At 42.3% G+C, this 24,775-nt stretch overlaps 1 protein-coding gene across 1 annotated transcript in view; it reads left to right on the top strand.

The window, feature by feature from the left end:
- The window catches only part of LOC139912426 (copine-9-like), a 110,808-nt gene that overhangs the window by 76,965 nt on the left and 9,068 nt on the right, over positions 1–24,775 (top strand). Inside the window, exons 12-17 of the mRNA XM_071900211.2 lie at positions 1,057–1,132; positions 1,474–1,527; positions 1,715–1,776; positions 2,675–2,721; positions 6,269–6,450; positions 20,715–20,842. Of these exons, the coding sequence (XP_071756312.1) occupies positions 1,057–1,132; positions 1,474–1,527; positions 1,715–1,776; positions 2,675–2,721; positions 6,269–6,450; positions 20,715–20,842 (549 nt within the window). The remainder of the gene's footprint in view (positions 1–1,056; positions 1,133–1,473; positions 1,528–1,714; positions 1,777–2,674; positions 2,722–6,268; positions 6,451–20,714; positions 20,843–24,775) is intronic.

Raw genomic sequence — 24,775 nt, forward strand, 5'->3', positions numbered from 1 at the left:
CTGTGAAACTGAGGTCGTTTTCACACTTACGTTTGTGGTACGTTTGCTTGAGTCCGATCCCAAGTTCTGGTCAAGTTCTGGTCTGGTTTCACAGTGTTACAATTCTGCCGAAGTGCGGTACGTTTGCGTAAAACATTTGTCATCAACGCAAGTCTGTCACTTTATTTGTGAAAGTGCCACAAATGGAGAACAATGTGGGTCTTGTGTTCTTTGCATGATTTTATTTGGTGTCACTACAACAGCGAGCAACACTTGCACCTGTGTGCCTCACATACAGTCATGCTGCAGATGCGCAGAAGGTGAGCTGCTCGCATGAGGTTTCTGAGACTGGCAGTAGATATCGGCCTGTTTGTTGCAAGGAGGTTCTATATTAACGGTTTGTTGCTGTACCTGCAGAGCATCATTCACGGACGTCTGTTAGGTCAGCTCATCTCTACAGCCGCGCTATTGGCCAGACTTTACAGATTTATTTTCCATTACGTTGCAGCAGAAGCGCATGCGCTCGTTGTTTTGATTTCCTGAATGAGTATGGACTGCGTTCGCAGGTGCTTGCACATGACCAACTTTTGACATGAACCGTACCCGGATTCGGACTAAAGCCCCCTGAGACTCAGTGTTGGTTTCATCGCTCAAAAAAGTAACGTACTACTCCTTCCAGAAGTAATGTTATGTTATTACTTTAGTTATTATTCCCTGGGAGCAGTAATTTGTTACAGTACTACTTATATTACTTTTCCATCAAATCCCTGTTGCATCCTTTCTTCCTTCTAAATTCAGGATCAGTTAGTTTCCTCTCCTGTGTGTTGATGATGTTCCTGTTGACTTTTTACTGGATAAAATCAAAGTAGAGGAAATACTTCCACCCAGAGAGAGACAACTTTTCAAAGTAATAATATTACTGTTGGGCACTACTAATTAACGCACCCAACACTGCTGAGAATAGAACTCAAACTGATATAAAGGACAAGTATTAAATGTTGCAGATGTATCTCTCTCTCTCTCTCTCTTTCTTTCTTTCTTTCTCTGTCTATCTCGATCGATCTCTCTCTCTTCCAGTCATGACTTCATTGGAGAGTTCACCACCAGCTACAGAGAGCTGTCCAGAGGCCAGAGCCAGTTCAATGTCTACGAGGTAAAAAAAAAAAAGAAAGAATAGAACAACTTCAATCAGTGAAAAAGAAAAGATTTTCTCCAAAACTTTCTTTTCTTTAATGTATAAAGGATATCAAAAATTCAGCAATGTTTTGGGAACTCGCAACAACATCAATATTTCCTTCACAGTGTTATATATTATTCAGTAATGTAATATTTCTTTTATCATAAATTCCAGCCCTCAACTGAGAACAATATATTATCGACACCAATATGGTATCTGCACCATCCACCCACAGGAAACAGTACATGTAGTGCAGAACTTTTCTCTGCTCAGACACATTTGTTCCAGTTTCATTCCTTGTTTCTCTTGCGGTCAAGGTTTTGAATCCTAAAAAGAAAGGCAAGAAGAAGAAATACATCAATTCAGGGACGGTAAGGACTGTTGGACTGCATTTCATCAGCAGCCGTCACCTGTTTCATGCATTCGCTTCACAGCAGGAGTGACATGTCCAATGCTGTTTGCCATCAGCCTCCCTGTAATTTCCTATTTCTGTCTCATTTTTTTCTACTTTCTTCCCGTTTTTCCATCCTTCCCCTTCGCTCTCGCTCCTCCTTGCAGGTGACTCTGCTGTCTTTCAAAGTGGAGTCAGAATATACGTTTGTGGACTTCATCAGAGGAGGGTAAGAGCTCCGTGTCCGTAACGTTTCATTAGTGCAGAGTGCGGTTACAGCTTGGCCTTTTATGAACAATCAGTTCGGTCCAGTCAGCGTTTTCGACCTCTGATATGGTGGATATGATGCAGTTTGATTGATTATATATTTAGTAGGGACGATACTGTATATCGAAATTCAATGTTTCGCAATGCAAAAATGTGACAATACGTATCGTGGGGCAGAAAAATGAATCACGATATTAGCTCCATTTTATTCTGCTGTAATCACAAATGAGACGCTTGCCCATCACAATTTCACAAGCTCTCCATCCAAATTCTATTATTTACACTTTGTAATGACATTTTGCAATTGTTGTTTACATTCTAGCAGCCAGTGCCATTGCTAGAAAGATTTGTGTCTCAGATTTGCTCAGATTTGAGATATCACATATCAAATTGTATTGTGAGATTAGTATATAGTCCCATCCCTAATGTATATTATAGAATTGAATATACTACATATTCTATAATATGCACACTGGATGGTTTCTTTATGATGATGATGATGATAATGATGATGATGATGATGATGATGATGATGATTAGCATTGTTATCCTGGGTTTCAACATGGTCTAAATGCAGTTTCAGAGGCTTTTCCACCCTGCCAAGAATAACATTTTGGGGGAAACACTGAATACTTGGCATGAAAACGGTCAAATGTAAAGATATTAAATATCAGAATAAAATATTGATACTGTACTTCAAAAGCCCGCAATGTTTGAACCTACTGCCCCTGCCTCCCCCTTGATGAGTTGCTCAGTCTAGCCTGAACAGCTGTAAATGGGCTCCCACCTGGAGATACTGGCACAGCCTTAATATTTTTGTTTTGAGTTTTGAGATACTGATGTTGTTGATCTCCCACCAGGACACAACTCAATTTCACAGTGGCAATAGACTTCACAGCATCTAACGGTAGGACAGCATTACATCTTTTTGCATGTGGGAAGATGTCATATGGCTGTTGTCAGATGAAAATGTCTTAACTCCCATATTGGAGATTCCCACAGTTTTTGCTTCATTTGAAGGATTGCATGATCCTGTATGGGTTGAGAAGATTTTATGACCCTCAGTCTTCTGAAAATAATTTCACAATCCATTGTGGAATTTCTACAACGCAATATATCTTTGTCAAATTAATGGTGAGGCCTTGGTATAATTACCGTAAACAAATGAGACCATAACGGAGACGATTGGTAGCCTCTATCTCACACCAGTGGTATTGTTAGTGCTAGTGTTTCCCAGAATGAAGACCCATAAACCCTGTTGCTCCCTGTCCCTCCCCCCCCTCTCTGAAGAGGATCAACATGTTGGAAGTGATTTTTTTCCTTTCACTCCTTCCACCATCTGCCGATGCCAGAAACTCTGAAACCTGGGGCGCCCCGGTGGCTCATATAAGGCTCAGTCCTTGCCGCAGCGACCCGGGTTCGAATCTGGCCCGCAGTCAGTTGCTGCATGTCCTCCCCTCTCTCTTTCCCATACCTTCCTGTCTCTCTCTCACACTGTCCCTGTCAAATAAAGAATAAAATGCCTGAAAATAAATCTTAAAAAAAAAAAAAGAAACTCTGAAACCTTTAGCTCTGTTCTAGAAGAACAGCAGCCTCTTCCTGTTTTGTGCTGTAAAACAATCTCCTTTTGTTCCATAATCCATCAGATTTCTCACCAAATTTGACAAGGTGGCACACAATGTAAAACGCAGTGTAGAAGCTGCCAATCTTCGCAGCGATGGCCTTGCTTGTTTACGCCATTATACTAATGTCTCAAAAGTGATGTGGTAATGATGCTGTCGGGTTTCACCTGACAGCAGTGGTATGTACTTACTGTACAAAGCATAAAGAAAACTTGTTTTTTCAGTGACCAGGTGAGTCCATGTGAAAGCTATGACCATGAAGTGGAGATCTAGGACGATTGAGAGGAGACAGGTTCAGGAAGCATTGTTAAGGCTCGAGACAGTTGAGATACTGTGTTCCTAATGTTTTTGTACACATTATATATGTTATACCATTTTCACAAGCAATGTGAATTTGGAGCAAGTCCATTTGTCATTGGCCTACATATCTGTTAGGATTCAGAATCAGTGTCACAGCTTGTATGGTGTTTATAACAACCCTCCAATAATACAATTATCATACCTGAATATGACTTTAATAGATGTAACATAATCAGATTAAGGTCTTTGCATTTCTTAAAGGATGAGGCTGGTGGTTTTTTTTTTATGCATTTCTTACTATCAACAAATCCTATGAAAATAACAAGATCAGCAATGAATTTGTTTTGTTAACAAGTCTCGTCCATGTAGCCGGTGCCCAATGAAGCCATGTCCCAGCAGCCATAGAACTCCATTGTATTAAAAAACTATTAAAAACATCAAAGAGCCATGCCGTTGCTCTGGCAGCATATTTCATCATCACGATGCACTGGGCCGGCCGACTTTTTCCTCAAACAACTTAATAAGCCGACTGTAAACACTTTGCGATCTCAGGAAAGTAGTTCTGTAGCACCGAAAATAGTCCCCGGCGTAATGAAGAATTTGTTCCCATTTGAATTTGATTTGGTAATAACTACAATAGCCTGACTTTTCGTGGTAACAGTTAGCGATTTTTAAAATTGAAGCTCTGTCTTTGTGAGCTGTATTTAAAGGTTTTTAGCTTACCATTGACTTCCGGTTTGATGGCTTAAAAGGGAACGTGGGAAGTCGGAAAGTAATGGGAGTAGAGCAAACGCATTGTTAATTTTGTTATTTTCATAGGATTTATTGACGATAAGAAATGTATTTAAAAACACCAGCCATATCCTTTAAAGCTGCACTAGGCAACTTCACATGTTGGCGGCTCCAAATGGCAGCGAGAGGTAACTGTTTGAAATAATTGAACCTATAAATCCTGTAATGTGACGTCAGTAAACGTCACACAGCTCGCTCATGCTTACCAACCCAGCCGGTCTGTGATGCTTTATACCAAAGATACCACAGGGACCAGAGAGGAAAAAGATCTAACGTTGGTGAGTCCAGCTCTCTCTGGACGGAACGCTGCTCACTGTTTAGGAGACAGTTTTGAATTTCACTGTTAAATTTTGATTCATCACTTCAAAACTATCTCAATCAAAATTCAGATGGGCAGGGTTACCCAGAACATGGTGCAGGGCTCGAGCTTAAGGACCTCCCGTCGTCCCGGGGCCGATAAAAATAGGATCGGGGAGGATGTAAATTAATTTTGGGACGAATTTGGGACGAGAGTTGAAAAAAAAACAACTGCTAACGTTACGTTACGTTACAATGAACGGCGATGAAAATGAAACTGACTGCACGTTTTGTGTAGCACACACAGTTCTTATTAAACCTTCTTGACAACATACACACACACACACGCGCACAAACGTTACTAAGTAACGTTATCTAGACCCGCGAAATCCTGTCAGACGCCTGTCACCGCCGGTATTGACTGTCAGAGTGATACACAATGGCAATGGCGTCCCGTAGTGGGATACTGCATTTTTTTAACGTTAACGTTACATCAAGAAAGCAAACATCAGGAAAACGCACAGCAGAGCCAGACCCTGAACCGCCAGCCTCTGACCTCACGACAGCCGCAGCTGCAACGGGGAATTCAACCCAAGTCAATGAGGTAGGCAGCGTTAAGCTTGCTAGTATTAATGTAATGTAATGTAACGGACATGACAAAGCTAAACTCACGAAGCTAACTAGCAACTTACGATATGAACAAGCAACTTACGATACGAGAAAAATGGCTGAGGCTGAGGGAGACTTTTTGTTGAATTGGAGGAAATGTTTAATGATGAAACGGAAAATGAAGCGGATAAAGGCAGGATTGGCCCGGTCGGCAAAGGGGCTGAACGGAGGGAGTGGCGGCCGGCGGGAGGTGACAGGCAAGCTGGTAGCCACTGAGGCGGTAAGGAAGAGCTCTGAGGGGAGGAGACTCCTTTTGATTACCGACATCCTAGATCAGGCCCACAGAGAGAGAGTGTGAAGTGCCAGTGATCCATATGATTACTTTTTATCGATGATTACACCAAACGTAAGATTTTAAATTCGGGACGGCCCACAGTCATTTCGGGACGGCTTAGATTGTATTTCGGGACGGTTCCGGGAGGATGGTGAAAAAAGTTAGTTAAGAGCCCTGACATGGTGCTTACACTTCCAAACAACCCCTGCAGTAATGTGATTAATATCACAGTCCTCCTCATGTCTTAATTGCAGTATTAATATCTGAATATTTATCTGTAATTAATATAACATAATCAGATTAAGGTCTTTGCATGTCTTGATTACAGTATTCTCAAAAAAGATCTAAGTGTTGGTGGTCATGTAAACATTGCTAATATCAATTGCTGCATGTTTCACAGCCCATATAGCTTCTCCTAATCCCGCTGTAATATCAGATCCCTTTGCCTTGTGTGTGTGTGTGTGTGTGTGTGTGTGTGTCTGTGGGCCTTCTCTCTCTAGGCAACCCATCCCAGCCCACCTCACTACACTATATGAGTCCCTACCAGATGAATGCCTACGCCATGGCCCTGAAGGCTGTGGGGGAGATCATCCAGGACTACGACAGTGACAAGCTCTTCCCTGCCTACGGCTTCGGTGCCAAGCTTCCCCCGGACGGGAAGATCTCCCACGCCTTCCCACTGGTGAGAGAGACGGATAGAAAGACACTGAGAGAGAGGGATGGTAGTTCTATTGTCTCTGTGTATGTGTGTGTGTGTGTGTGTGTGTGTGTGCGTGAATCCATTTCACTGTAACATTGTACTGATTCAGTGCTGTATTGACCTTAGAGTGCTACCTCTGAGAAAAGCTAATTGTTGCTACATAATTTAGTCTAGTAATAAATGTTATTCATTGAAGAGGTACTTAGTATTATTTTGGATTGAATGTTGAGCACAAAGCGCAGTCAATTATCTATTTTCACATACATTTTCAATAGCCATACTGAACTTGTTTTTTTGTAAAGTTTTATTTATGGCTGACTAATGAGGGTCCTGACTAAATCACTGCCAGGATGTGAAATGTGTCCATCTGTCAGATGCAAGGCCTTGGTGCTGAAGTAGAGCCCAGTTCTATTTTGGACTTTCTTCAAGGGCAACTTTGGCTACATCCTTCCTTGAGTAATACAACTGTGAGCTAACCCACTGCAATAGATTGCCTTGCGTTTTTTGCAAGCTTGCTTGACGGGAAGGATTACAGCAATAGTTTGAAGAGGGAGGCCAGGAAGGTGGTTGTGATGCGTAGTTAGTCTGAAACTGACCAAAATAATTGATTGTGGAAAATGCAATAACATTAGATTTAACCACTGAAACAGAATCCGATTTTAACAATGTCTTCATTTAAATCTTTCTTCATATAGGTATATAAACAGAGGAAAAATTGAATTCCTATAATAGTGCTCCTTTAACTGTTTCTGCTGTTGAAAGCTACTGTAAATAAGTAAGTAACTTATAGCACGTTTGAGTATTTTTACACTCAGTCAATGCACTACCTATGTATTTTCGCCTATTTCTCCTCTGACATGAACAAAGATGTGTAATATCATTGCATAATATTGAGTATACTTTGTAAAGAGCCAAAGGGCCAGTATTGATTTGATCCTGTTGAAAAGCTTGTGCTTAACTTTGCCTCTGATGTCTGAATCGCGTGGTTTTCGACAAAGACCAAACCCACCCCTGCAGCCCTCCCCTCTGCCAGGACACCTGCAATGTATTGACTCCGCACAGCGATGCAACTAAGTCCGGGCAACTAGTTAAGTCAATGAAAGGAAGCCGTGCAGCAGGGTTGTGTAATCCCACAAGCTATAGGGTATTGTGGAGTAGCTGTGTGAAGTGGTTGAACGAGGCAGAGGAAAGGAACAAAGGGTGGGAGGAAGAAAACACTGTGAATCATGCAGCATCTTCACACCGAGAGGAAAAAACTCCATCTGTTTGATAGGTTGGGAGTAGCGGACAAACAAGAGAGCAGACAGACAAACAACAGGACAGAAATAGACTTTTTGATGAAACGGTGCTTAGCTTAGCATTGTCAGCCAATAGGACGCCAACAACAGCAATTACCAAAGTACCGAAACGGAGAAAACTCATCCTTGGATTCCAAACGTCAAGCACTATCTCCCTGGATAGATACTTCAGAAGAAATTGAGAGAAAAACAGGGCGGGGGAGACTGGTGGAAGAACATAAAAAGAAAAGAGTCTTATATTTGGTGCTGCTCCAAGGCTGCAGGATAAGAATACTAGGAGCTCTTCAGAAAAAGATGCAACAGTCAGGTCTTTTCATAAGACTCTTCGGGTAAACATCTCAACGACACGCCTCAGGTCTTTCAAAGTGGACTGGAGAGATCTCTTACCCAAGAGTCTCTGACCTGAAACTGTCGATTTCAATCCACTCTTTCATTCCTTACACTCAAATCCCTTGTTCTTCCTGACACCCCACCCCCTATCTAGAATCCAATGGCCGACGAAACTGTTGGCATCTGGCTTGTCTAGATTCATCACTCTGTATAACTTTGCTCATTTCTGGGCGGCCGTTCAATCAGCTTTCCCAATTAGAGTTCACCTCAGCGTGACAAAGCCTGGAGCTGCGTCATGCTAAGGCAACTCTAATTAGGAATCTATTGTTAAGAGGCTGCTGGAGGAACAGCAAGCAAACTAGAGTTCATCTAATGTAAAGTTTTAGCATGGTACTTTTGTCTGAGAATGCTTGTCCCGCTTATCCTGGGACTGTGACCAGGCTGACCAAAACTTCTCTAAAACACATTGAGCTAACAACCTATGCAGAAATATACTGATTATTTTTGAAAAATGATTAAGGGAGGCTGGTATTGTTCGAAAAGACATCCACCACTCCCTCCTCTTAATTAGAAACACATTGCTGGTTTATATGAAGGTTGGAATAATGAATTAACCAGCAACACTGACATGAATTAACTCCTCACCAATCGTGAAGAACACATAAACACATAACCAAACATGCAAATTTTCGCTAATTCATTTCCAGTAAATTAAGAGTCAATGTACCTTGAAGGAGTTTCTCCATTAAAAGGACATTTGATTAAATATTTGTCTATCGTGAGCAGCATTGACATTGACAGGCTAGGAGCTTCTACTGCACCGCTAGTCTGGGTCAGTGGTTAATTAAGACTGTTTTCTGAAAGTGCTGAAGTCTGTGTTATTGAACAAAAAAGTCTCAGAGGAAATAATTAAAAGGTAACGCTGGGCAGAGGTGGAAGAAAACCTCAGGGCATGTGAGTGAACCTGCCCTAGAAAAAGAGAAGATAATTAACCATCAACAGCTACCAGGTTATACAGCAAAACTAAAGGCAACATCAACACAAGGTTTCTTAAGAAGGTGTGGGGCCACCACGAGTCCACAGAACAGCATCAATGCAGCTTGGCACTGATTCTACAAGTGCCACTCTATTTGAGGGATAAAACACTATATCATTTAGTGTTTTGAGGATTGGGCTGACAAGCATTTTCATGCTTGTCAGTGACTAGTGCCGCCCTGTGGATGGACACATTTTCATGTCGGACGATTCCACTCCTATCAGGATCGAAATGTTTTGTATTTTAATGGCGGTGGACCTCAGCTGTTCCAGGAAAATGCACCCTTCGCCATGAAAGAGCTGCCAGAAGCCTTCACCGTGGTAAACAAACACTCGGGCCTCTAGGCTTCTTTTTGGCATTGTCCACACATGTACTCATTGGCTTGCTGAGAGCAGGGTGAAGGATGATTCATCTGACCATATGACTCAGTACACTGCTGTGTTCTTTGCACCACTTCACTCACAAAAGTGCATTTCAATATCGCTCTCTGTGAAGTTCTCGATATACTGTTCTGGCTTGTCTGTCTGTCTGGATGTACGTATCAGTCGAGGGCTTATGAACTTCCATCAACAGTTCTTGCTAGTTGATGATGTCTTTCCCTCAGACTTTCATACCAACATCAATTTAGCCTCTGGTCCTTGTGAAACATCAGCAGGTTGATCACTAAATCTTCATCACAGTCTTCATCACTAAATCAAACCCCAACAATCAGCCCCAGACTGGCCCACCACAACCAACCCACAGATATTCCACCCACTATCCCACTCCTCACAATATGGCCACATGTAGAAGAAAGTATTTTTAGAGATGAAGCCTATTTTCTTTAGAATCTTTAAAAGGAAGGTGGCATTTAACATATGGGGTGATATACTTAAATTCAACATACAAAAAATACCTCACTTTTACCAGTAGTTGTTCTCAAGGTTTCCATGCTCTCCGACCATAAACCCTCTTGTTTATATCGTTCATGTGTGCTCAGCTCGTTGCTCTGATATTCCCGACAGTACTTGAAGGCAGCGTAATACCAGCTATGTGGTAACATTATGCTGCTTCATGTTGATGTTAGGAGAACAGACGCATATTACTCTGTCAGCTCTAGTGCGACAAAATAAGTGAACCAATTTTTGGCATTTGGTCACATCTGCCTTAGGTGACTTTTATTTTTTCTTCACTTCATTTTTCAGCCCCACTTTTTACATTTTTGGTCTGCTGCTTTTCCCGTGTTCATTTGCTAGGTCGACTCACACACACACGCGCACACACAGGACTACCAAACAGCATGGGACTTTTTTATCCTTGAGGTCTTGCTGGACTCACCGCCCGGCCCACAGTTCACCCAGCCCACCGGGAAAACCCCCGCTACTCCAGATGGCCAGTCCATCCCTGGATGTTAATTACTTGTCTAGAAGCAGCTTTCAATATGCTTTGTATGCCTTGTTTTCTCAAGTGTTTTCTTAATTTTGACATTACAATGGAACACCAAGAGTCAAACATTGAGAAAGTTAATACATATTAAATTAATAAAAGATAAGACATCTAGAAATAATAATAAAGCAATAAACAAAAGCAATAATACATAGATAATATTATCTTCTTTTCTTAAAAATGAAGAGACTGATGTGCATTTCCAAAGAGCCTGATACACTGTTAAGCACCGTTCCTTAATAAAGAACAGCTAACTCACTTTGGTTGTGCTGAAAAAAAAGCAGTGTGGGGCTTAGATCAATTCTAAGGTACATGGTTACAAATAACTAGAGATGAACTAAACTTAATGCCATATGTAGAATTAGATTCCAGTGGTGGCGGCGTAGGATTGTTTCCGACTCGCGTGATCCATACATTTCCAATAACTCCAAAGCGTTGTAAAGTCCAAAAGTCAAAATTTATTGAAAAAAGATAGATGTAATCTCTTCCGAAATTCACAACATGTTTTTAACTAACGAAATATTCTTCTTCAATTATATTTGTTGGCGTTTAGCCTTTCAAAACAAAACATTCAAAACATTTCACTGCGGTCAAAAAACTAGTTGGCTCTCCCGCTTGCCACACACAAAGGGAGGACCACACCTGCATTAAAGGGGCCGTCTAGCAGCCATCAAACAGCACCTATGGCTCTACCTATCCACAGTGCTATGTCATACAATAAAGTGTAACAAAATAAACGATACTTAAATAATTTGACCCATATAATGTCTGCATGCAAACAAGATTAAGACTAGATTAAGTACATTTACATATTTACATACTCACAATAACAAAAAATCTATTTCGGCTCTAACACCCCGGCCCCTAATTGTCAAATGCATGGACTATTTTACAATTACCACATAAATTCAAAATAGAGCCGCTAAATAGAATTACTCTATGTAATACACAGATTATGGAACACTTAGAGTATTTAAGAGTCCAAAAGTCTTTCCTTCTTCTAGGTTGCAAACTAGGAACTGGAACTGAAAAAAGTACTGAATGTCCATTTCAATTAGTCAGCCTCTAAGAGCAGGCATAACTTAGTTATTGGCCTGTCCAATATGCTGGTGCTTGTTTTGATTTTCACCTGTCGTACTAGACCTTGGGAGTCTGGAGTTGTACTCAGGACACGACCCATAATCCATGAGTTTCTTGGTGCTGAGTCATCTATGACCAGGACAATGTCCCCTGGCTGGAAATTTCTTTGTGCAAGGGCCCATTTCTGTCTTTCTTGGAGGTCTGGAAGATATTTTTTCGTCCACCGCTTCCAAAACAAATCTGCCATATATTGCACCTGACGCCACCTTCTGCGAGCGTAGCAGTCTTCCTTTTTAGAAAGAGTAGGGGGCAGAGATGGCTGAGTTTTTAACTGAAGGAGGTGATTTGGCGTCAAGGCCTCCAGGTCATTGGGGTCATTTGATACCCTTGTAATAGGTCGATCGTTAATGATGGCCTCTACTTCACATAGTACAGTTTGTAATCCCTCGTCATCAAGGGTCTGCTGTTGAAGCAGTGCATTCAAAATTCTCCTGATGGACCTGATCTGTCTTTCTCAGATGCCACCATGATGTGAAGCTGAGGGAGGATTGAACTTCCAGGAGATTCCCTTTTTAAGCAAAGCGTTCTGTATCTGGGCACCATTTAATTCTTCAATGGCTTTCTGCAGTTCTCTGTTTGCTCCAACAAAGTTGGTACCGTTATCAGATCTTAACTGTTTGACTTTACCCCTTCTGGCGATGAATCTGCGAATTGCATTTAGGCATGAATCAGTATCCAAGGAATGTGCCACCTCAATATGAACAGCTCGTACAGTTAAACATGTAAATATGACACCATATCTCTTAGCTGTTCCTCTGCCCCGTTTCACCTCAAATGGGCCAAAGTAGTCCACTCCTACATAGGTAAATGGTGGCTCATCCGGAAGCAACCGGTCTTGGGGTAGGTCTGCCATCTTTTGGCAACCTCGAACGGCACTTTGTTTTTTACACACAATGCATTTGGTGATGATCCTCCTAACAGCAGCATTTGCACCCGGTATCCAATATGTTTGCCGCAGCCGTGACAAGGTGTAGTTTCTGCCACTGTGGCCGACCTCCTCGTGTATGTGCCTGAGGATAAGTTGTGTCACATGATGACTTTTAGGCCGAATAACTGGATGTTTCGCTGCTGCTGGCATAGCTGATTTACTCAGTCTCCCACCGACTCTTAATACACCATGCTGAAGCACTGGAGACAGTTTGTATAGGTGGCTCTTTCTTTTTACTGATCCATATCTCTGAAGTGTTACTATATCCTCCAGAAAACTTTTCCTTTGGCATAGACGGACAATCTCTTCCTCTGCTTGCTCAAGATCATCTGTAGTTAGTGAAGAGGAAGTCAGTTTTATTTTTGCCTTCTTCAGGTGATGTGCCTGCTTATGAACAGGCACAGAGTCTAGACCACATCCAGGCTCCTTACGTTTGTGGACTAGCTGTTTGAGTAGTTCTTTCACCTTGAGAATCCAAGCTACTGCTCTCTTGAGCTTATGCCGGGTGGAGTAATGAGTCAATAGCTGGTCAATTGGGTCTTCTGTACCTGTCACAACTGCAACTAATGCACTTGTTTTTATCGCAGGGTCTCCAGCATCCACTTGACTGATGTCATCTGGCATTTTAGGCCATTCTGTTTTTGGCTGCTTAAGAAAAGCCGGCCCAGAAATCCAGTTGGTGCTCTTCAAGAAGTCACTTACTGAAACGCCTCTTGATGCCTGGTCTGCCGGATTTAGTGTTGAGCTTACATATCTCCATTGCGAGACGTCAGAACCCTCTCTAATGGCAGTGACCCTATTGGCTACAAAGGTTCGAAAACGTGCAGTTCTGTTATGGATGTATTTCAACACTGTTGTGCTGTCGGTCCAGAAAATGGAGTCTTCAAGTGGAAACTCAATTTCAGCTCTAAGCATCTTGTTAATGCGGACAGCAACCAGAGCGGCAGTAAGCTCCATTCTTGGGATTGTTACTGGTTTAATCGGAGCCACTCTAGCTTTCCCCAAGACAAAAGCACTGTGGATAGAATTGGCGCTGTTCTTCAACAATAGATATGAAACTGTGCCATATCCAGTCTCACTTGCATCAGAAAAATGATGGAGCTGAGCTGAAACTGGTTCTCCAAAGGCTTGCTCTTTAAAACATCTGCTCACCTTGAATTCAGATAGTAGATGCAATTCAGTCAGCCATTTGGTCCACTGGTGAGCATAGGCATCTGGTATTGCTTCGTCCCAGCCACACTTCATCCTGCACAACTCCTGTAAGATCTGCTTAGCTGGCAGAATTAATGGAGCGAGGATTCCGAGGGGATTATAAATTGAGCTGACCATCGAGAGGATGCCCCGTCTCGTGAGAGGTTTGTCTTTGATGACCATTCTGAACTTCAGGGCATCTGACTCAATACACCAGTGGACTCCAAGTGCTCTTTCCACTGGAAGTTTGTCCTGATCTAGGTCCAAATCTTTGACCTCTTTGGCACGTTCTTCTTTTAGGATAGAAGAAAGTACCGCCCGCCTATTGCATGTCCATTTGGTCAGTCTGAAGCCCCCTTTCTTACAGAGCATGCTGAGGTCCTGGATGAGTGTGATAGCTTGTTTTTCTGTGGGGACTGATTTGAGGCAGTCATCCACGTAAAAATTCCTCTGAACAGTGCTGATGACTTCTTTCGAGAAATGGTCTTTATTGTCTTCTGCACATTTTCTTAGTGCGAAATTTGCACAGCTGGGTGAAGAGGTAGCGCCAAAGAGATGGACTACCATCTTGTACTCTTCTAGCTGTTGTTGAGTGTCGCCATTAGGCCACCACAGAAATCTTAACAGGTCAGAGTCTTTGTCAGGAACTCTTACCTGATGAAACATGGCCTCTATATCTGCCATCAGGGCGACTGGCTCCTGTCTGAATCTGGTCAGGGTTCCAATGAGACTGTTGGTTAAGTTGGGACCCTGCAACAGCTGGTCATTCAGTGATGTGCCCTGATAAGTAGCACCGCAGTCAAACACCACACGGATTTTGTTTTTCTGTGGATGGTACACGCCATGATGTGAGATGTACCAAACCCGTTTGTCTGGTGCCTGTGTAGAGTTGAGCAGCTTCACTGCAAAGCCTTTGTCAATCAGTTCTTGCATGAAGTTGTTATAGTCATCACAGAATTGTCTGTTCCTCATCAATTTCCTTTTGATGCCGAGAGCTCGTTGTTGTGCTACACACCGGTTGTTCGGAAATGAGTACTCTTTGTTTTTTAAAGGGAGTCCAATGCAATAATGTCCATCAATCAGTTTTGCTGACTCCTTGATATGGTCCATAAACTGTTGATCCTCAATGGACATTTCCTTTTGTTCATCGTGCTGTTTTTCAGGAAAGTCATACTTAAGTTGCTGTTGTAGGATTACATCCAGCGGTACCACAGCAATCCTGTTGGTCATGACATGGGGTGTTCCATTTTGTTTGTTGGTACCTCCTCCCCTCAGGGGGCCATTAATAGTCCAGCCTAAAATGGTTTTAACTGCATATGGCCCTTCTCCCTGACTGTTGATGACCCTCAAAGGCTCCATAGCTTTGGGGACATTGGTTCCAATCAGTAAACCGACTCCTGCTTCGATATGAGGGATGTGGACATCTTTTAAATACGGCCATTTGTCCACATCACCTTGCAGTGGAATGTTTTCAGTACTGACTGGGATTTCCTTTTGGCTGAAGATATGAGGAAGGTCTATAAACACGTTCTCATTCAGGCCGCTGATCTCTAAACCAGAGATGCTATTGGAACCAACATATCTTAGTTGTCCCATCGTTCGCAGCAGAATGCCAGTTCTCCTTCCAGACACCTTTAGCTCTCTCATCAGGGTCTCTGTGCAAAACGTTGCACTACTACCTTGGTCAAGGAAGGCATACGTTGCAATTATTTTACTACCTTTCCTTAATTTGACCAGAACAGGTACAATAGGAAGAATGCAGTCTGTCTCACCGGCCCCATTCTGCACATCGATTGCATTATTCATCGTTACCGGTGCGCTGGTGACTGGTTGCTGGTTGCCTTGCTCCCCTTCTGTTGAGCCCTTTCCTCCTGTGATATGCAGCAGGGTAGGATGTCTCCCTTGGCAGGTTTGACAGGTTATGCGTCGTTTACAGTCCTTGCTTAAGTGACCTTTCTTTAAGCATCCAAAGCAAAGTCCTTGTCCTTTTATGAACTCAACTTTGCTGCTGTGTGGCTGTGCTCCAATGTTGTGGCACTCCATAAGATTATGTTTTCCTGTGCAAAATATGCATGAGGAACCAGGATCCTTGTTTTGTTTTTTTATTACAGAACTATTGTCTTTTGTGAAGCCTTTGTCAGTATCAGATACTACAGCCACTGCAGTGACAAAGCTGCTTCTACTGCTCTTTGATTGCTGTTTGAAGTCTGTGAACTTAGGTTTCAAAATCCTTTTTCCAGACATGGGATCTTGGATGTCACTAAAAAGCGGATCTAAAAGTATTTTAGCCTGCCTCTCCAGGAACTCCACTAGGTCCCGGAATCCAGCCCTTTGTCCCGTTCTCTCCAAGATGTCACAGGCCTTTGTTCTGAATCTTTCACGAAGCTTGTAGGGAAGCTTTAACATGATCATTTTCAGGTTTGATGGACTATCAAGCTCTGCCATGTATAACAAATCTTGCATGGTATTACAACAGCCTCTGAGGTATAATGCATAGGCGTGCAGTGCTTTTCCATCATCTGATCTGATGTTTGCCCAATTCAAGGCCTTTTGCATGTATGCCTGGGAGACTTTAATTTCATCACCAAAGTGTGCTTTAAGTAGCCTTTTAGCTTCATAATAACCTTGGTGTGGGTCCATGTGCATACAACTGCGAACCAACTCCCTTGCTTGACCAGTTGTGTATTGTTCCAGGAAATAAAGTCTGTCTTGACTTTTGCTTGTCTTGTCCTCAATACCATATTCAAAAGCTCGCATGAATATTCTAAAATTTAGTGGGTCCCCATCAAACACAGGTATCTCCCTTGTAGGCAGTAAAGCTAACCTTTGCTGCATAATAATGAGGTCTGCAATGCCACTTTGTATTTGAGTGACAGTAGGATCTGATTTGGCATCCCCATTATCATCTGCATATTGTTGAGGAGACCTTAGAGATGCGTGCTGGTGTGGTTGGTTTACCACTGGGGCTTGGGGAGGCTGCAGCTTTAAGTGTTGTTGCAGTATACTTTTCTGCAATGGTGTCTTGGGCACAGTATCAATCTTTGCATACTCCACAGGTGATTCCATCTCTGTACGTCTTCTGTAATTTTCTAAATAGGAGTCCATGCCATCTTCTCGCTTTACTGGCTGTGTTGTTTGTCCAACCTGAGAGGACATTTCGAAACTCTCCATGACTTTCAATTTAGCATTTGAAACTGCAATATCTGTTTCCAGTTCAAATTTTTCCTGTTTTGCTTTCAGTTGTGCTTTTAGTTGAGCTTCTTCCATTTCCAATTGGTGTTTCTCATTTAATGCTGCTACTCGAGCTAGTAGAGCTGCTCGTTCTGTTTCCACCCTCATACGTGCAGAGGAAGCAGATGATGACGATGATGACGTTGTCCTTTGAGAACCTTTGGATTTGTTCGACCCTTTAGATGTCACAGAAACACTATCCTCTGGTCTAATAAGTGATTGTGTGTCCGCTTGATGTGCATTTATCCATGTTTCCACGTCATTTAAAAACTCTGTAAAATGCATTATCTTCGGCTCATACCATGTCACACGATCATCTTCTCTCTCCTCAGAGGATAGTAACATATGGACTGAATCATGTGTATCCTTAAAATCACTTAGAGCACATTTGAATGATTCAACTCGGTCCATCACATTCCCAATGTCTTTGTCATCCATCAATGATTTTATTTCATTCTTTTTGCGTGTGCACACTCCCAATTTACCTCTGCGTGTTCCAAGGAGCGCATTTAAATGTGCCTCTGCAGCAGCGTCTGCAGCAATCTGCGCAGGTGTTTCTTCCTCCATTTTCAAAAGTTCAAGGCTTTATACTGTTCTAAATTAACGGCACAATCCAAAGATCACTTTGCATTTCCACTTTTCATTTGCATCCATTAACGCACAGTATCCACTTTGATTTAATTCATGATGTGCCGCTTACTTTTTCCTTCATCAGCGGCGCTTCATCCATCGGCGCTTCATCCGATCCAACAAACTTTTTAGAAGTACAGATCAATCCCTTCCAACCGAAGAAATCAATGTCCATATAATCCTTCACATTGAGCAGTTTTTTGACAATGTAGAGTTAGATTCCAGTGGTGGCGGCGTAGGATTGTTTCCGACTCGCGTGATCCATACATTTCCAATAACTCCAAAGCGTTGTAAAGTCCAAAAGTCAAAATTTATTGAAAAAAGATAGATGTAATCTCTTCCGAAATTCACAACATGTTTTTAACTAACGAAATATTCTTCTTCAATTATATTTGTTGGCGTTTAGCCTTTCAAAACAAAACATTCAAAACATTTCACTGCGGTCAAAAAACTGTTTGCTCTCCCGCTTGCCACACACAAAGGGAGGACCGCATTAAAGGGTATTAAAGGGGCCGTCTAGCAGCCATCAAACAGCACCTATGGCTCTACCTATCCACAGTGCTATGTCATACAATAAAAAGTGTAACAAAATAAACGATACTTAAATAATTTGACCCATATAATGTCTGCATGCAAACAATATAACTAGATTAAGTACATTTACATATTTACATACTCACAATAACAAAAAATCTATTTCGGCTCTAACACCATATGTAGAGAATGCAAAACAAAAGGGAGGAACTGGTGCAAAGAGCAGATGAGGTGTATAGATATACAGAATAATCCAATATTTTCTGGAGACTCAATGTGTCATGCTGATGACACTAATAAGCTTAGCGATTTTGCTAGAAATGAGAGGGTTAACGTTTTTCCAGGTGAATTCTTCCCTAAGAAATATCATCTCTCTCTTCGCTTCTATTAGGGTGATGACTTTCTCTCTTGCAATTATCTTTCTCTTCGTTGAAGAGGGAGATCAGAGGGCTTCTCACAGGTTCACCACATGCCTGGATAAATGATATAGCCTTAAGAGCAGACTAGCCCAGGCTGAACAAAGCAGATGTCTCTTTCTTTTATACTAGCACAGTGAGTCAGACGAGTACGACTTGGGACAGATTGATCTGATCTCTATGTCTTACATTTAGAATAGAGTTAGCAATTAAAGAGATGTTCATTCATCAAGTACTGTAAGCATTGGACACTGGCTGACTGCATCAAAAATAGTTCAATGTCTTATTATTTTGGTTCAGAAGGCATTTATTCGCCAGTTGTCTGTGAGGTTTTTGTCTGAAAATGTCATGATATCCTTGAGAGCTGTTAGTTGAAGTTGCTTTTAGTGGGAAAAAAAAGAGCCCAACTGTATTCAGGTTTTTATTCCATTTTGTATTTCTCTGCTATTAGTAGGGCTGGGTATCGGTACTCGATACCTTTAAGGTATCGAGTCGATACCTTTAAGGTATCGACTGAAATAACCCAGTACCAAGTAGTATCGAAACTTCTCCAGTCAAGCGATACCTGCATTCGATACTTTTTGTACACTGATCTAGAAAAAAATGACTATTTGTATGGTTTTGCTCGCAGCCAATCACCACAAGCGTTCGTCGATTTAATGCGACGTGTGATTGGTCCACTAACGCAGCAGCTACAACCCATACAGTCTGTGGTGAAGTCGAGCGCGGTGTGTGTGACGGAGTTGGCAGTTCAGCGTGCCGAGATGCCACCAAAACGTTAAAAAAAAAGGTATCGAATGAAGGGTACTGGTATTGGTACTGGTATCGTAATTTTTTAAACGATACCCAGCCCTAGCTATTAGTACATAAAGTACGCTCAATTGTGCAAATACTCAACACGTAGGCTAAAGTGTGCAAATGTTTGACTTGCAGGTTTAAGTATGCCATCTATTCATGTGTTTCCGGGACTGACTGTGATGTTGCATAAAGAAAGGGCTCTATGCTTTCTTCAGGGTTAATAGCTTTTCATGACACATTACCATATGACTCACTTTGCCAGCATGCCCATCCTCACCAAAACACTTAATATCACTAAACAAACTCGGAGTCTGTCTTTTTTAGGGATACACCACATTTGTGGGAAATTGTGCCGTTGGTCAACTTACCCCTTCAGTGAGGAGATCATACACACTAAAACGTGTCCCTGGTAGATGGCTCTGGTGGTCCATGCTAACACTTTAGCATTCATTATGTTGAGTGATAGTAGGCTCCATGCTAACGCTTTAGCATACACTATGTTGAGTGATAGTAGGCTCCATGCTAACGCTTTAGCATACACTATGTTGAGTGATAGTAGGCTCCATGCTAACGCTTTAGCATACACTATGTTGAGTGATAGTAGGCTCCATGCTAACGCTTTAGCATACACTATGTTGAGTGATAGTAGGCTCCATGCTAACACTTTAGCATACACTATGTTGAGCAATAGTAGGTCACTACTGTATCTCAAAAGTGAGAAATTGAAAACTTTGCAGCTCTAACGCCAAATAAGTCATATGCAGCCAAGTCTGCCAGTTTTGTGTAGGAAATTGGTCAAAATTACACAAAATATGAACTGGGATCTATTTTCCCTGTTTCCATAGGAAGTGAAGGTGGTAGGTGATGGGAGACTGTGTACAGCTAAAAATCACTGCACAGTGGATGAATACACGATTGCTCTCCTGAAATAGTTCCAAAAATAAACCTGGCTACATCAGCTGTATTGAGATAATGATATACATAGTGTATACTAAAGTGTTAGCATGCCAACATAGTGTATACTAAAGTGTTAGCATGGAGCTACTATCACTCAACATAGTGTATACTAAAGTGTTAGCATGGAGCACCAGAGCCAATGATCTACTGGGGACACACATTGTCATCACTTAACAGGAACGTTGTCCAACAGGACAATCTCCCTAAAACTGCGGTGTTTGCCTTAAATTGCTGATTGCTGCTGCATTGAGGCAATACCAAATATCTAAAAATTGTTTCTAAATAAGTTCATGGTTTTGCGAAAACTGAAGAAAGTGTTTTCTCTCCTGTAGAACTCAAATACAGAAAACCCAAACTGTGTGAGGATCGAAGGTGTACTGGAGTCTTATTTCCAGAGCCTGCGCACCGTTCAGCTGTACGGCCCAACCAACTTCGCTCCTGTCATCAACCAGGTGGCTCGGTGAGACAGCGATACACACACACACACATACATATTGTACGTGTGCAAGCTCACACAAACATGCACACACATTACATACTCATAAACACACACTCGCACACAAATATGCTCACATACACAGTCATACATAATGTCTCATACATAATGTAGCAAAATTTCCATATGTTACATATGCATGTATGTGTCACTTATCTCACGGGAATCCAGCTACTGTATGCATGTCATGTATTCATACATAACAAATATCTGAAGTGACTTGACGACAGAAGGCAGCAGAAGTGACAAGCATATAAACCACATAGAAATTTCAACACAATCCCACACAATCTAATATGGATTAGATCTATCTATCTATCTATCTATCTATCTATCTATCTATCTATGTCCTTTTATCACTATCATATATTTTTCAACCCCTGGGCGAGCAGAGACCTCATCAGTAACTTTGACATGCTCTCCCTCTAGAGCTCAGCTATTTTTTCTCTTTCATTCAGTCCCCCTCACTCTGCACCCCAACACACACACACACACACACACACATACAACGTACCCTTTCAGTGGAATGTTTGCTTTTTCGGCTAGGTTCCCCTATAACCGCAAAACTCATAATAATTGGCTTAGTGAGTCCACTACAGCCAGTCAGCTCAAACAGCCCATGCATTCTTAATGAGAAGCCACGATGGGCCAGGGTCTTGGGAGGCAAGATGTGTATTGAGGGTTCTGTACATGATAGTGAGAAAAAAAGCCAAGAATAGTATGTTTGTCATGCTGGAGAGTGGTGTCTCACAAAGAGCCCTACTCCTCTGGTTTAAATAGGTCTCAGTGGTGGAACTCCGCGGTCTTCCATCACGGTCTTCCATGCGGTTTCATGTGGAATCTCCCCAGGCGATCCTGTAAGAGTGATTACAAGCTTTACATCACATGAATAGCCCTCCAGCTGGTCCACCTTCATTTATTTTCTCCCCACCACTACTAACAATTTAAGAGATTTCACCTGTGGATAGTATGTACAGGTCCTTAAACTTCTATGCATTGATTAGTCAAAATCCTATGTATTGATTAGCTGGATGTTGAAGGGTTTAGTACAGAGCTCCTGCAGAAAGATCTACATCTCTGTTCATCCTTAAGAAACATTTGGAAAGACATGTACACTGTTTGCTGCCTGTTTTGGTCTTGAATAGGACTCGATTTGCTCTGGTCTTGACTTGGTCTCGACCCTCTTTGGATCTGCTCTTAAAACTGACTTGGACTCAGCTAAGGTGGTCTCGACTACAGCCCCGGTTCTTTGATAGAACACACAGAAGAAACACTACCAAAGACCCCAGTGCCATTTTCCATACAGACTCAACCAGGACTGCTGGGTCTACTAGCGGACGGCTTCTCCTTGACGCCAGACAGCACACATGAACAGAAGAAATGGTTGCTTCTAGCAAGGTGTACTCAGTGACAGCAGAGGTGCAGAGGCGCTCAGGGTGCTCCCCATAGAGCGCCTCAGTGTCACCATAAGGGTTAATGATACCCTGCTCTGTAAAGTATGGCAACCCTGTCAGATCACCTATGCAGAGACCCTGTGGTCTTGCTGCTGGTGGGGTAGAGCCATTCTTGAATGGCAACGTTCTTGTAAGTCTTAACTGATAGTGTTAGAAAGTGGTGACATACTCTAACATTCAAAGTTTGCTGGAATTGAATTACTTTCTTTTGTGTGCAACCCAGTATGCAATATGTGTTGTAATGTTATATTGGATGATGCTTGTTGTTTTGAAAATCAATAAAATATTAGGTGACATTGTACTTGAATTGCATTGTAATGCATTACCAGCAAACATCATCAAACGCCAGAAAATTACATTCAGTTTAACATCACTTATGTATTCAACCCCCTACATTTTTTGCACATTGTGTTTACTATATCATGCTCTGATTATAACAATAACAATAACCATGCCCCCACAATGTGCTTTTAATGCTTATGGTAACACATGAATAGGTCAGGGATGGGTAAAACCAGCTAAATCCTCTACCGCATATCACCCAACAGGCTTTTTTTTTTTTTTTCAACTGGATGAAATCGAATTCTCCAATAAAACTTTGTGGAGGATGGCTGGTGTTGAGGTTTTAATGGATTTTGGCTGGTTATTACCTGCTGTTGTATTTTTAGCCCCCATACGAAGCAATAATATCCTGCCCTAGTTAGTGTGATTGTGGTTGCATAATCAAATGGAGTGTGGCTCTGTTGCTCAGCTGTGGGCTCAAGAGCTTCACAAACTCCCATCCATTCACCAGAGAGAGAGAGAGAGAGTATGAAACTTTCTCCTCTCGCTCGCTGTCCTCTCACTTTTTTCTTGCTTTCTCTTTTTTTCTCTCCACATCTCCAGATATTTTTTGCTTTGCGATCCTCCACCGTACCGCTCTTCACTCACCCGCCTCTTTCTTCTCTGTCTCCCTCCACGCCTCCTCCTTCTCGTCCTCTCTCTCCTCTTCCTCCTCCTCCTCCTCATTCTCCTCCTCTTCCTCGTCCTTGTCCTCCTCCTCCTCCTCGTTACTGTCATCCTCTTCCACCTCCTCCTCCTTCCTCCTTCTCTTCATCCTTATCCTCCTCCTCCTTCCTCTTCTCGCCCCCTGTTCCTCCGCTACGCTCTTGCGATACAGGAAGAGGAGGCGAGAGGAGGAGGAGGAGGAAGATGGACGGTACATGTAGATATGAAGGCTTTTAGTCTTAAAGCAGATACTTAAGGGGAAAAATGTATCAACAGGTCTCTGAAAAGATATGTATTTTTATGTTTATTTTATTTCTTTATTCTTCGTAAAAATCAGATTTGCAAGAAGAGTTCCATATCGTCGCTCTGAACTGACTTTGTTTTCCCAAACCTAAATTTTGATGCTCCTAGTCATGAATCTCGCAGATCTTATGAACAAAACCGACACTGGCATGATCAGCACTTACCTAGTGCGTGTGTGTCTGCATAGGTGTTCATCATTTGCAGTGTTTTGTCACATCGAAAGAAGGAACGCAGGCTAGAAAGGCTGTCGAACGCAGGAAGAATTGAACTGAGAGGAAAGATGATTGGAGCTGCAGCTGTCTTTTGTCTCACTGAGAGGTTATTTTCACACCACAGACCAATCTGTTCCCCTGTTCTACCATTCCACCTGTTAACACACTTTCCTATTACTCTGCAGAGCCAGAGAGAGAGAGAGAGAGAGAGAGAGAGTGAGAGAGAGAGCAGATGGAGAAAGCAAGAGTGATGGATGTTGAGGCAGTCAGGAAGACAGACAGAGAGGAAAACAGGCAGACAGACAGGCGGACAGAAAGATGGTTTGCCATTTTCCCTCCTCCCAGCCTCAGGCCAGACTGAGAGTGTCAGCCAATCAAACAGTGAGTCAGACAGCAGGTCTCCCTTCTCCCTGCTGGGAGCCTACCATTACCTGCAACACACACACACACACACACACACAAGCAAGACTGACACAAAAATAGTCTATTATTAGACAGTGGATTATTGTGCACGGCCAAATTGAAACAGACAGCCTGGGTAGCAGCTATTACTTCATCATTCGTCATTATGGAAGTCCTATTTAACCACTGTTTGGTTTTGTTGGAGTCTAATAGCTCTTGGAGAAGCTTTGAAGTGCCATCTACCTTCTATCAGCCGGAGGGAACTGACAGGGAGAAGTTGCTTCCCTTTGAACTCAGCAGCAGTGGGGCCGGACACATGCAATTGTGCACGCGGATATGACGCATGCACACAGCTGAACATGCCACGCACACTCGCGCACATCCCTGGACCGCGCACATGCATGTTCACGTGCGCACATATACATATACACACACACAAAATCCTTAACCATGTGCACACTCACACCGATCCATACACAAATGCACAATAGTTTTTCAGTTTCAGTTTATTTGCACATTATGATAAAAAATAGGACAAT

The sequence above is a fragment of the Centroberyx gerrardi genome, chromosome 5 (assembly GCF_048128805.1).
Source record: "Centroberyx gerrardi isolate f3 chromosome 5, fCenGer3.hap1.cur.20231027, whole genome shotgun sequence".
In the NCBI taxonomy this organism is placed as follows: Eukaryota; Metazoa; Chordata; class Actinopteri; order Beryciformes; family Berycidae; genus Centroberyx; species Centroberyx gerrardi.